The sequence below is a fragment of the Vipera ursinii genome, assembly GCF_947247035.1.
Source record: "Vipera ursinii genome assembly, chromosome: 8".
NCBI lineage: Eukaryota > Metazoa > Chordata > Lepidosauria > Squamata > Viperidae > Vipera > Vipera ursinii.
Genome location: NC_139519.1, coordinates 2,702,363 through 2,716,058, shown reverse-complemented (window position 1 = coordinate 2,716,058; position 13,696 = coordinate 2,702,363). Strand labels below are relative to the sequence as shown.

The 13,696-nt window shown below is 42.7% G+C and overlaps 2 protein-coding genes across 2 annotated transcripts in view; both read left to right on the top strand.

Moving 5' to 3' along the window:
- Positions 1-13,696, top strand: part of BOLA3 (bolA family member 3) — a 460,366-nt gene that overhangs the window by 292,882 nt on the left and 153,788 nt on the right. The window lies entirely within an intron of this gene.
- The window catches only part of LOC310644099 (substance-P receptor-like), a gene marked incomplete at its 5' end in the record, with an annotated part of 69,905 nt that overhangs the window by 26,206 nt on the left and 30,003 nt on the right, over positions 1-13,696 (top strand). Inside the window, one exon of the mRNA XM_083368871.1 lies at positions 5,926-6,120. Coding sequence (XP_083224997.1) covers positions 5,926-6,120 — 195 coding nt within the window. The remainder of the gene's footprint in view (positions 1-5,925; positions 6,121-13,696) is intronic.

Below are 13,696 nucleotides of genomic sequence, written 5' to 3'. Positions count from 1 at the left end.
CCTGGAGCCTGATTTTTATTTTTATTCTAATTTGGCCTTAAGGAAAAACATAAGGGTCTGGATAGGGAGTGTGATGTTTGCAAAACAATGTTGCTGCTTTAGTTCAGACTGTACTTGAAGGAGGACTTGAACCCAGGTGCCTCCTGCACATCACCCAGCGCTTTTGCCATCTCCCTCTCCTGCATCCGGGGCAGAAAGGGAGGGACTGGGCCATGGTCTCCAACTGTCTTGCTTTTGTGAGGACTGGGAGATAGCTTACCCCACTACACACACAAACGCATGCACACACACACACACACACAGTTATATTTTTGTAATGTTTACAACATTTTTTATAAAGTGTTGGTCAGTACTCATAATAAAGATTGTGCTACTACTAGAAAATGATGATATCCCCAAATAAACATGCTTAATATCAGAGCAGCAGATGCCAAATCTTTTTATAATAGCAATGGTCCAATGTTTTCAATGTATTTAAGATGGCGGTGATGGGAAGAGAATTCCTAAGACTTGTCTCAAAGGTGCTTTTTCAAGAAGAAGAAGAAAATGTTTCGCTTCTCATCCAAGAAGCTTCATTGGTTCTGGAAGGATGCTGGGGCAATGGAAGGATCATGTTTCTTCAAAATAATGCACTCCCCTGGAGAACTCTTGAAGCCACTTTGGGGTTTATCTGTGCCCTCAAGGTCCCCTGTATCAGAGTGCAATTGGTTGTGGAACTGTCAACTGTCCAGTTGGCGGATCCAGAAAAAGAAACTCCTGAGACATTATTTTACCAAGAGTATAAACTTTACTGAATAAACCATATTGGCATAGCCATAGACGAAGCAAAACCAGCTCTGGGTTTCCCGCACAAAAGCTAGCATCGTTAATTTTCCCCGCTTTCCCTATGGGGCATCCACAGTCCGTTACGTCCACCAATCACTTCTGTTCATTTTGTTATGGGAACCAGTGAGCCACACTAGGCCACCTGCTCGATATGTCCTTGGGATGGAGCACTCTCCCACAGGAACAGACAATGCTCAGATGCAACTGCCCCCACCCTTGCATTCCATCCCCCCTCCTACCCTTGTCTTTGTCAAGCTGCAAAGAGTGAAGTGGAATATAGGTGAAAGTGTGAGTTAGTCTTGACACAAATCTTCTTGGAACTGCTGAAAGGGCTGTGTTATAAACAGGAGATAGAGGTGTCCCTCCCCCCATTGAGAGAAGTTAATGTTGTAAGTTGCCCAGGGTGACCAGGTGTAATTTGGATGGTATATTTAAAATGATATATTTAAAATAAGTCAATAAATATATTCTGAAATCTAGTAATTAACACCCAGCCATTAAAGGCTATTTGGTTTAAAAAGAAAGGGAGAACAATTTGACCTAGATGTGCATGGTTAAAGTTCTCTCCTTCCATCATGCAAGAACCCCATAGAGTTTCCTAACAAAGTCAAATCATTCCTCAAATAAGATGTGTGGACCACGAATTTGGACTAGACAACATCCTAAGGCATAGCCAAGACATTTATGTATTATCCCCAATAATAAAAAGATCTAGAGAGTGCATTAGATTTCACCTTCGCATGTAGTTGGCCTCTGGGAAACCTCATGCTGGAGTAAGTAAGTTTTGCATTTGGTCCACCAAGGCACTTTAAATGTTTAATGTGCACTGGAGTGATGAAAAGACACTTTAGAAAGTTGTGGACTACACAATCTGCTAGGTTGGGCTGCTCAGTAAAAACTAGATGCAGGAATAAATATTGTTGTACAAAGTCAAAAGGCTTCTTTAGATTTAGAATAGAATAGAGCTGGAAGGGACCTTGGAGGTCTTCTAGCCCAGCCCCCAGCTCAAGCAGGAGAACCTATACCATCCCAGACAGGTGAATGTCCAAGTCTCTTCTTAAAAACCTCCAGCAATGGAGCTCCCACGATTTCTGGGGGTAAGCTGTTCCACTGGTTGATTGTCCTCACTGTGAGGAAGTCTCCTTAATTCCAGGTTGCTTCTCTCCTTGATAAGTTTCCAACCACTGTTTCTTGTCTTTCCCTCTGGTGCTTTGACACATCAGCAGGTAAAGAGGGCTGCTGGGATGTTACTTGATCAATTCTACCTCAAGCAATGGATCTGCAAACTTCTAGAAATAAGCAAAGCTATTACTAGAACCCAACATGAGTTTGTCAAAAAGAGATCATGCCAGACAAACCTTATTGCCTTCTTTGACAAAGTGACTAAATTAATGGACCAGCAAAATGCTAAACATTGTATACTGTACTTGGATTTCAGTAAGGCATTTGACAAAGTAGACCACAGCCAACTTCTTAGTAAGATAGAATAATCTGGGATAGACAGCGCCACCATCAGATGGATTTGCAACTGGCTGATCAAGCACACTCTACATCAGGGGTGTCAAACTCAATTTCATTGAGGGCCGCATCAGCATTGTGGTTGCCCTCAGGGGGCCGGGTGGGTATAGCAAGGGTGGGCGTGGCCTACTGGGTGGGCGTGGCTAGAGTGCGTATGGCCTACTGGGTGGGCGTGGCCAGCTCTACATCATTTGCATCAAGGGTGCCTATGGGGGCCTGGACAGGAGTGGGACAGATCTGAGGATCTCTGGCAGGAGGGTCTCTGGGCCAGGGCCAAGGCAGTGGGGGCCGTTCCCTCACTGTTTCCAGGATGGTTTTGCGGGCCACATGAAACCACTTCGCGGGCCGGATCCGGCCCCTGGGCCTTGTGTTTGACATGTCTGCTCTACATGTAGTCCTCAATGGAACTACATCTACATGGAGGGAAGCGTGTTGGGGGTCCTGGCCCAGTACTCATATTCAAAAGTTATTTAGATGAGAGGATAGAAGGGGAATGCATCATATTTGCAGACAATACCACACTGGGAGAAATAGCCAGTATTTAAAAAAATAAGCTCAAAATCCAGAAGGTTCTTTATTTTTCAATATGTTTTTATTTTATTCCCAAAGTTAAAAGGAAAAAAGAAGAAAACAAGAACAAAGCAAAACTAAACAAGACAAGAAAATGTGCATTAAAAACACACACACATAGAATGTCTCCCCCAGTTGAATACCAATAAGTATATTTCAGCAATAACAGCTTCTAGCCCCTTGCAAAACAGGTCCATAGTTTAGGAACTTCTACAACTCTGTTCAGCCAACCATTTTGATCTAGCATCTATCTACTGTAAAAACGAACCCACTAACAGCTACTCTCTGTTAACAATCTATTATTGCATGTAACTCATAGAAAGCCCACTCATTTCTAATCTACCATAAACCACTGCAGTCATTATCTCTGATCAAATATCTTCAATTTATTCTTACAAATAAAATTGGTCAATGTTTGCAGCATGAGAACTGTCTCATTTATCAGACCCATGACAAAACTTTTCCTTAAAATTTTATTTGGGATCTTTCAAACAATTGCATCTCATTCCTCAAACAGTCATAAATCTCTGTTGTAAATATCTCAGCAGCATTTGTTGTTCAAAGAATCTTTTTAGAAAGTGTATAGAAAGAGCAATAAAAATGACTAGAAATCTGGAGGTGAAACCATACAATGAACAGTTGAGGGAACTAGGTGTGTCTTGTCGAGGACAGAGAAGGACGAGGGTTGACATGAGAGCCGTCTTCCAATATCTGAGGGAATGTCCTTGAGAGGAGGAGGTCAACCTATTCTCCAAAGCACTTGAGGGCAGGACAAGAAGTACTTATCAAAGGCAGATCCAACCTAGAACGAAAGACAAATTCCCTGTCAATGAGAACAATCAATGGGACAGCCTGCTTCCCGGAATTGTGGGTGCCCCACCATTGGAGGTTTTCAAGACATTTGTCTGGAATAATACAGGGTCTCCTGCTTGATCAGGGGGTTGGACTAGAAGACCTCCAAGGTCCTTTCCAGACCTTTTAGTCAGCATTTATTCAGCAATGAATAAGACAAATTAAGTATATTTTAGAAAATGTAAAAATACTAGTAGCAACAATGGTGCATTGGAAGATCTGCAAGAAATACAATTTGCCTGCCTCCTGCCTAAGTGTAAAACCTTGAATTTGTTTTAATTTTGTTAGCCAGCATAGGTTTCCCAACTAGCTCAGAAACTGTATCAGAATGCTTATCGATACTTTTTTTAAAAAAATCCCATTTATATCCCGCCCTTCTCCGAAGACTCAGGGCAGCTTACAATCTAAGAAGCACAAATCAATGTGCTTAGCAGTAGCCTTCATTCTATGTATATGCCTGCTTATTAGGGCTTTCACACCCCCCCCAAGCGGCATTATTACAAAATCAGCTTATTGCCCCCAACAATCTGGGTCCTCATTTTACCTACCTCGGAAGGATGGAAGGCTGAGTCAACCTTGAGCCTGGTGGGACTCGAACCTGCACTAATTGCAGGCAGCTGGTGTTACTTAAGGAGGCATCAGCCCACTGCTCCACCAAGGCTCTTGCCAAATTGGAAGAAAGTCAGATGGATCGCCCAGGAATCAACTCAGGTTCTTTTACTCGTCAGTATTTATGTTAATGCCTTGAATGAAGGGTGGAGGGAAGACTGATCTCATTTGTATACACAAAAGATGGCTTGTAGCTGAGAAGACAGAAATAACATCCAAAATGGCGATGGATTAGAGCAGGGGTCCCCAACCCCTGGTCTGTGGACCAGTACCTGGCCACAGCATGCCAGCAACCGGTCCGCACAAACAAGCAAAGCCCCATCTGCAGGATGCAGACAGCACACAAAACCACGCACTCTCCTGTCCGTGGAAAAACCTCTCTCCACGGAACCAGTCCCTGGTGCCCAGAAGGTTGGGGAACCTCTGGATTAGAGCATGGTTGCCCAACCTTTTGGCTTGCCTTGGCTGCTCTGAATGAAGTGTCTTGGACTGCATATAAAACATAGTTAATGTATATAAATCACATAATGTATTAGCATTATTTTATGATCTTGTGGGGCCACATGACTAGCTGTCCAGGGCTGCATGTGGCCCATGGTCTGTGAGTTGGACATACCTGGATTAAAAGAAAGGGCTGCAAGTGACAGGATGAAATTTAACAAACTAACAAGTTTTTCACTTAAGAAGTCAAAATAAAAAGCAGAGATATAAGAGCAAATGAATTGGTCAGTCTTGTCAACCTAGAGGTGGGTAGCCCTGAAATTGACTAACAGTTCCTGCTTAACACACGTAACTGGGAAATATAGCTGAAAAGACCTTTGGTCTTTCTCTAGCTTGTCTGGCTTGTCAGTTCCTTTCCCCTGGCCATTGCTCCCATGAACCTCAGCCCCTCACCTCCTCTGCTCATGCAACATCCTAAGGTAATTGACCCCCACAGCTAAACCCTTTTCTCCTACTTCAACTCTACCACAGCGCTTATTCACTGACTGTGAAAATCCTGACAGCCACTAGATTGCATCTCACAGATGCATCTCTCAGCTGCCACCTAGTAGTCTGTAGGTTGAATAATTAACTGGTTGACCATTATTTCAAGGGATAAAAATAAATAAATCAGTAAACAATAGAATGGGGGACAAAACTGCAGCACAAAGAGCAATCGCAGTGTTGTGCATACTAATTGTAGGAGGCTTTTCATGTTGGGAGTGAGGTTGGGTGGGACTGGACTTGAAGCTCCGAGAACTGTCGGTCACAATCAAAACTGTATGGCAGCCCAGATGCCCTTTGGGTAAGGGTTCACTGTGGGGTCTCTGAGATTTGGGGCACGTGGCTTCCTGCCAGCTGCAGATGGGAAGGGAGCGGGACAAAGCAGCATAGTGGAGGTGGGCTGGGGGGCGTCCGGGGATTTCAACTGGCAGGAGAATGAAAAAGCCCCCCCCAGCATCTTTAAAGGGGACACACATGGCTGCAGATGAATGTCAACTTCTCTCTTTATTGGTTGTTTAATATTCTCTTGCTACATTTTAACACCCCCCCTTTCTCTCTCTTTTAAAGATACATGGCCATTATCCATCCTCTGAAACCAAGGCTATCAGCTGCAGCCACCAAGGTTGTCATCTGTGTTATATGGTTGTTGGCTTTGCTACTCTCATTCCCCCAAGGATACTATTCCACCACAGCAGAGCTGCCTGAGCGAGTGGTGTGCTTTGTCGAATGGCCGCAAAATCAGACCCAGGTCTCTGCAATAACGTGAGTTGGGCCTTGCTCTTGTCACTGCTGGGGATGGAAAGACAGCGTTCTGTGGTTCTCTTCTAAGAATGCGCTCATTATTCCAGAGAAGCCAGATTCTCAGGTTTCACCCCTTTCTGATTTTCTGGCCTCCCTGTACAGTATCTGAATGTTGTTGCCGTGGGTCAGATGAGGTCTTGGCTGCATTTCCTTTGTTGCAGTAGACAAGGGATAGTCTACCCTCTCATTTTCAGATACCATATTTGGCCAAGAAAATACCACCAGGCAGTTAAACATCTCCAAAACTGAGGAATTATTCTTTTATTACAGAGGTTTCTGTTTATTTTTCTTTTCTATTGATTGATTGATTTAGTTGGCTGTCTCATAAGAACTCTGTAACTTAGAAAGGAATTAAGCAAAAAAAAAAAGCTCAAACAATGGAGAACGATGGTGAATTTAGAGTTGAAGGGGTGGGGTGGTTGTGCAAAAAGCAACACAATGTCTGTGTGCTGCTTACTCTGAGAAAGCTACAGGCAAAGGAAGCCTTGGAGAAATCGGACCTCATCTGCCACTCTTTCCCTGATGCCGGTTGGTGCCACATGGGTGCCATTTTTTCCTCTCCTGAATTCAGATTTCCTAAAAAAAAAAGTAGCAGCTAGAAGAATCTGGGGATTAATTTGGTTATATCTAGAAGTTCAGGATTGTTACATGCTTCAGTTACCATATTTGCACCATTAAAGAGAAATATAGAAAACAGAAAAACTGATGGTCGAAAAAGACCTAGTGGTCCATCAAGTCTGCCTTTTGACAAGCTTTTTTTCTTTTCTTCTTAACTGATTTGTTTTTATATTTTGTTAATTTTTATTTTAATTTTTGTTGGATGATGGACATGGGTTTATTTAAACTCTGTTACTGACGGAACCACTGGACGTTGGTTCCAAACGTCCACTAGTCAGTCTGTGAAGTAATCCTTTCTAACGTGACTTTTGTACTTCCCTCCTGACAATTTGTTAAGCTATTAAGCTCACTGACCTACAGTTTCCAGCTTCTTCCCTAGCCCCCCCCTTTTTAGATGGGTACAAGGCTAGCTGTCTGCCAGTCCTGGCAAACGTCAACTGTTAGAAGAGACTGGCAAAGCAGATCAGTTCACGCTGCTGTGGGCGCATCCAGAAGTTCCCTCAAAATTAAAAAAATTGGCTGGATTATTCAGCTTGCTAGGTAAAGATAAAGGGGAGCGAGGAGGGGACCTCACTTGTTCTTCCAAGGTGTATCAACTAGCCATAATATGATTTATTGCTTTGGGCAATAAATGGAGGGTGGGGGCCAAAAAAAGATGATATCCCAATGCACGTAAGTGGAGGGGAGGGGGAAGCTTTGACACACGGGGTGGCTACTCTCTTGACTTTTTGGATGTCTCTGGCTGTAGCATGTTAGCAAATGGATGAGCCAAAAGCATTTTATAATACAAGAACAAGAAATAGAAATAGTTTACAATAGTCGGTCGAATTCTTTTCCAAATCTAGTACAGTAACCTAAATCAACTATTTCAACAATAACAATATTATACAATGTTTTAAAATTTATTTATTTATTTATTTATTTATTTATTTATTTATTTATTTATTTATTTATTTATTTCGATTTATATACCGCCCTTTTCCCGAGGGACTCAGGGCGGTTTACAGGGCAAATTAAAACAGTACAATATATACAGGTTAAAATAAAATTAAATTAAATAGCCCCAAAATAATTAAAAATTAAAACCTTAACCCAAAACCCTCAGTCCAGGCCGGCAAGCTCGAATAGCCAAGTTTTTAGGTCCCAGCAAAACGAGCGAAGGTCAGGGGCCATCCGGAGTTCCACATGGGTATAAATCATCCAAATGCAGCTAGGATGTATCAGCGGTGAAAATGGTTCCTAAGTCTGGCCTTTGGTAAATGTTTGATCTTGTAAAGTGAGGATATCAGATGGGATCGTGGAGCCCATCCAGTCCAGCTGAATGAGCAAGCAAGCTGCGTTGAAACGGGAGGACCTTGCTGAGAACTTCTTACCTGGTGAGGTTGGGCCTCTTCTCAGACAGCCTCTTGCAGGATGACAGCTGCCACCCTAAAGCAGTGATCTGGTGTTGACCAAAGATGTACATAGGAGAAACATTGCCGTTGCCGATGCATTTGTCCTGCTTCTCCCATAACAGAAACAAATGGGGAATATTTTGGTAAGATTAGAATAACCTGACTCGAATCCTCATTCAGGCAGGCAGTCAAGAGGATCTATGTCTTTGCCAAGCCTAACTTGGGTTAGTGTTTGGATAATTGTGCAGAGGGATACAACTAGAATTATGCATGTGGCTCAAAGCTTGCCAGCTTCTCAAGGTGAGCAGGTCAGGGAATATACAATGAAAGAACTACTGGAACTCTATTGCTCTAAGGTATAACAGAGTCTTGAAAGCTTGCCAGAGTTCCCCACTGCGGAGTGGGATAAATTGGAGTGTCAAGCTCAGCATGGCCAGCTCATCGCCGCCAAGTCACCTCTGCCAACTCACTGCTGCCAAGTCAGCACAGGAGAACTCCATACGGCCAACTGGCAGTGGGAACATCTCACTGGGTGGCCAGAGGGAGAGCCGATCCAGCAGCTGTCCTGCTCCCGCTCACAGCGCACACAACACAGAGGACTCACATGGTTTACTGAGGTTTTCAAACCCTCCAAAAATTTCCCCAGGGAATCCCAGTCAAGCAACAAGGCAATCTCCCAACAAATGGCTCAGTTCAGTTCTGAAATGACTCCTGCATGAATCCACAAAACTGGAGCAGTCCACATGACAAGGACACAGTAGAGGCAAGCAAGGCCCCCCCCCACTCAAAGTCCACTGTCAAATTCCAAAGCAAGGCAAATCTGAAAGTAGGTCCAAGAGTCACAGCATGAATCCAGTCTACACTCAGGTCAGGAAGTGTATTTATTGTTAAAAGGTTCAAATCAAGGGAGGGGGGGAAGGGGTGTTGCATACTGACATTATAGGGACAATCTCCCGGCCCGAGAACAACCAGGGAATCCCTAGCGCGGCAGCCGTTGACAGATGACAGCTGTCAAAAGGCTGCCGGAAGAAACCGCGCACGCGCACAGGCCGGCAGCAGCCACTAACAGTGACAGCTATCAAAAAGGCTGCACAGGTGCAAGAACCGGCCCGGCTTACAGCTGCGAGCTGTCAGAATGCCGGCTCCCTAAAACACGCCTCCCCTTAGCCGGCAAGCCAGCCAACTGACGGATTCCCCTGCCAAGCTGCGCAAGCGCAATTGCCCGGGAGCTGTCAAAGCTACCGGCAGGCTATTGGTCGCCGCCCTCAAGGCAGGAGAATACGGTTTCCTGATTTGTTGACAGTTTGCTATAAAAGGAAGGGTTTCTCCGCTTGTCAGCTGTCCGGAGCTGAAGCGAATAAAGCGTTTGGAACCCAGCCTGCCGTCTCTCTCTGATCATTGTCCGAACCATTCAGGAAGACCAACGAAGAAACTGGCAAGCATAAGGCACCAAAATGGACGTGTTGTTCTGCAGCTGGGTCTAGACTGCCCCTTGCAACTGTTCTGTCACTCTTTGTCTTGCCAGTCCCGGCTCAGGGCAACCAGTCCCGGCTCAGGGCAACCAGCTGCTACCTCTCCCCCGCCTCTTGTCTGGGACCGACTTCTCCTCCTCCTGCTCCGAGCTGCCCTCCAGGAAAGCATCCAAGGAGGCCATCACACAGCCCAGTGAGCAGATGGGCAGAGCAGTGGGCAGGGGCTTCCCATTTTGACACCCCACTGCCGCCGCGCTGAGCTCGGAGCTCGGCCTGTTTGGCAGTGGCAGAGTTGGCCCACGTGGCAGCAGGGCTGCGGGTGGGGTGGACAGTGGGGAGGCAGTCCATTTTCACACAAATAGAAACTCTGCTGGGCTCCTTTAGAAATCTTTCTTCATTTCTGTTGTCAGGTGGGGCATATTTTCTTTTTTTTTGTCACAAGTGGTAATTTGATTTTTCTTTTTTTAAGCATTGTATTTTATTCAGCTCATCGATTGGGACTCTTTCCCTGAGCAGCCAATTTATTATGATCATGATTTATTGTTTTACGCTGGGCAGACATTGCTTACATAATGAATTTGATTATGCTCTAAGCATTTTAGTGAGTCCAAGGGTTGTATTTTAGGTGTTTCAGATATCATCGTAGAAGCTGCACATCTTTTTTTAATGCTATTTTCTACAAATAGGGAGGCAGTGAAAGTGTATCAGTAAATGACACAGTAGGGAGAGGAGAAAACTTGTGGTTGTGGTGGGTTGCTCTGATTCTGTGGCTTCTCCAGCGCACTCACGTCCCAGGCTCAGTGCCAATGCGTCCAGTTTGATTCAGTCTTTGCTCAGAAAAGTCTGCATTCCATCAGAAGCGGCAGCAGCAGCAACAGGAGCGTAGAGGATTGACACATGAGACCAATAGGAGAATTTTTAAATGACTTTACATTTCCAGGCATGAAAGAATCAACTGAACCTTTATATATTCTGGAGAAATTCTGGAAAACTGGTGAAATGCTAGAGAATTGGAGAAGGACAAATGTTTTCAAGTTGAAATGAAAATGAGCTAGAAAGAAAGGGGCAGGAACTGGGAACTACAGGATAGTCTGACATGGATAAAGTTCTAGAGCAGGTCATCCAGAGATCAGCTGAAAAGTATATGCTGTATGTGCCAAGTCATGGGGTGGGGAGGGAATCTGTCCTGAACAAATCTTGCCAGGCAAATCTAATTTCATTTTTGAGCAGGTAATTTCCTTAACAAATTGTGAGATTGACATGGATGTAATATGATTTCAGCAAAGCATTTCACAAAACATCCCATGCCATTTTGATTGATTGATATGCCTCTTGAAATCTTGCTGGATGGCCTGACAGCAGAGTGAAAACTGGTTCCAGCGTCCCCATCCATTGTTCCTCATCAAACTGGGGAGAACTCTCAACCAGTCACAAGGCCCAGTCCTGAGCCTCTATTTTTCAATGTTTTTATTGATGACTTGTAGTAGAGGAAATCAAATTAATAGATGGTGTAAAATTGAACAGAATAGTTAATTTAACAAATTAAAGAAAGTAACCAATGAAAGTTAATAGAGAGAAAAGCACATGGAAACGAAAAACAATGCACAGATATAAGAGGGAAAATACCTCACTTGGTATTGAAGCATATGAAAACAGCCTTGAAATAATAGCCATAGCACTTAGACTTATATACCACTTCATAGCACTTTACAGCCGTCTCTAAGTGATTTACAGAGTCAGCATATTGTCCCCAGCAACGTGGGTCCTTCTTTTACCATCCTCCAAAGGATGCAAGCTGAATCAATCTTGAACTGGTCAGGATCAAACTCCTGGAAGTGAGCTGAAGCAGCCTGCAATACTGCATTCTAACTACTACGTCACCCTGCAGTTAATGGCAAACTGAAATATGAGCCAACTAGAGGCATAGTTTTAGAGTGCCTCTAGTTTTCCAGTTTAAGGAATTACTAATATTCTACTTTCTTTTTTAAAATATATTTTATTATTTTTTTAACATAATCACCTTAATATTTAGTAAACAGCATGGTGTCAGGGCTTATATTTAAAAACAATAACAATTAATTTCTATAATTCCATAATCCACATAGTAGCTTTCGATTTTCTCTTCCAATAATATTCCCTTTTATCAATCTTGAGTTAGTACATTTCTTAGTATTTTGATAACAATTGAATATAAACATTTAATGCGATCATAAAAGCTCAATCCAGCACAATACCACTGAAAAAGAAAAACAAGAAATTCAAGAAGGAACCAGCATGGCTGCACAAAGATCTCTCTGACAAACTGAAAGATAAAAAGGACAAGTACAAAAAATAGAAAGAGGGGCACATAACTAAGGCTGATTATCAGCAGACAGCCAGAACATGCATAGTTGAAGTCAGGAAAGCAAAGGCTCAGAATGAACAAAGACTTGCAACAGAAATCAAGGATAATAAAAAAAAGTTTCTTCCAGGCTTCCGGTTTGCCAAGCCAGCCGACATGGACGTCTGGAGGATGGCTCTCGTCTTCCACGTCCAGTTTTGCATTGCTGGGGGGTCCTAAAAGGGCCGAAGAGTCGTCCTGGAGGGGCGACCAGTAAGAAGGGGCTTTTGCAGAAATGTGGGAGAGCTGCAAACCCCCCCCCCCCCTTAGTGCCTGCATTCCCTTCGTACTGGCGGACGAAAGACGGGCCATAGTAATATGGCCAGTTACTAGGCTGCAGACAGCCGAAGTCAAACTTACCATCAGGCAACATTAAAGCAGCATGGAAGAGACGGGGGTAAGATTCCTCTCTTATACCTTAATCTTCTTCTTTTCACCTAAATAAGCTGCTAAGTACCTTCCCTCCTGTGGAGAGGGAGGGGGGGAATTCAACCCTCCCTTCAAACAAGCGGCGAGCAAGCTCAGGGGTGTTTTTTTAAAAAAAAGTTGAAAAAAGAAACGGACTAAAAGAAAAGAACTTTCAAAGCACTTGGGGGACACCCAGTGGCTAAACCTGAAATTGCAATCTGATTTTCTTTTTTCAAAAAAATTAAGAAAACATTTAAGAAAAATAAGATAAGATTAACCTTGAACACCAGATGTAAAACTCCACCATGGAAGAGTTTCAAAACCAAATCTATGCTATGTGGGAAATATCCTACCAAACCTATCAGTTCCTTTCTACAGCTGGAGATGAAATAAGAGCTTTTGGAAAAGAATTAGAAAACATCTCGAAGAAACAAGCTCAAATTGTGACTACAATTAATATTTTATCGGGACAGAACTTAACAGAAGAATTAAATACATTGGCAGAAAAATTAACTATTCAACAAGCACAGACTTTTGAAGACCAAAATGAGAAGGTGGAACAAAATTTATTTAGCCCAGGACAATTATATCAAGAGGTGAAAATAATGAGAAGATTTGGCACTGTTAACAGACCCCTCAATCCTTCAAAAACAGAGACTGAAGGACTACTTCAATGTGATATAACAATACAAGAATGCTTTGATGACCCTGTGGCAAAAAAGCGAAAAATGACATGACAAAGGAAGAAAGCAACAATAAGATTGAAGAAATATGGACATACTTAAGAGGCCTGAAATAGATAATAACAAAATAGACAGGATTGTGCTTGGATTATGAGAGATTGTTTTGATGTGTAGATAAAAATACTGACTAATTAAAAAAAACAAAATACAGATGTATGAATACTAACATTAAAATATTGAGCTCTTTAAATGAAATGGATTAAGATGTATATATGTTAAGAATGATACAATGTAACTAATATACTTGGATGTAGTAATATGAAAGGATGTATTAAATATTGAAACGGGAGAAATTTTGGTTAATTTTCAATATGTGGAAACTATAAATGAGAAATAAGAATATTATATTGTCCTCTGTCCTTTTCTCCTCCCTGCAATTGGTATTCTAATGACTACCATTCTTATATTGTACTACTAACTTGTCGATATGAAAATGAGATAAATAAGAAGTGTATTTACATTACTAGGTATTGGAGAAAATTGTGTAAAGGGAAAGGAGGTTATTTAGAAATACGAAAATGA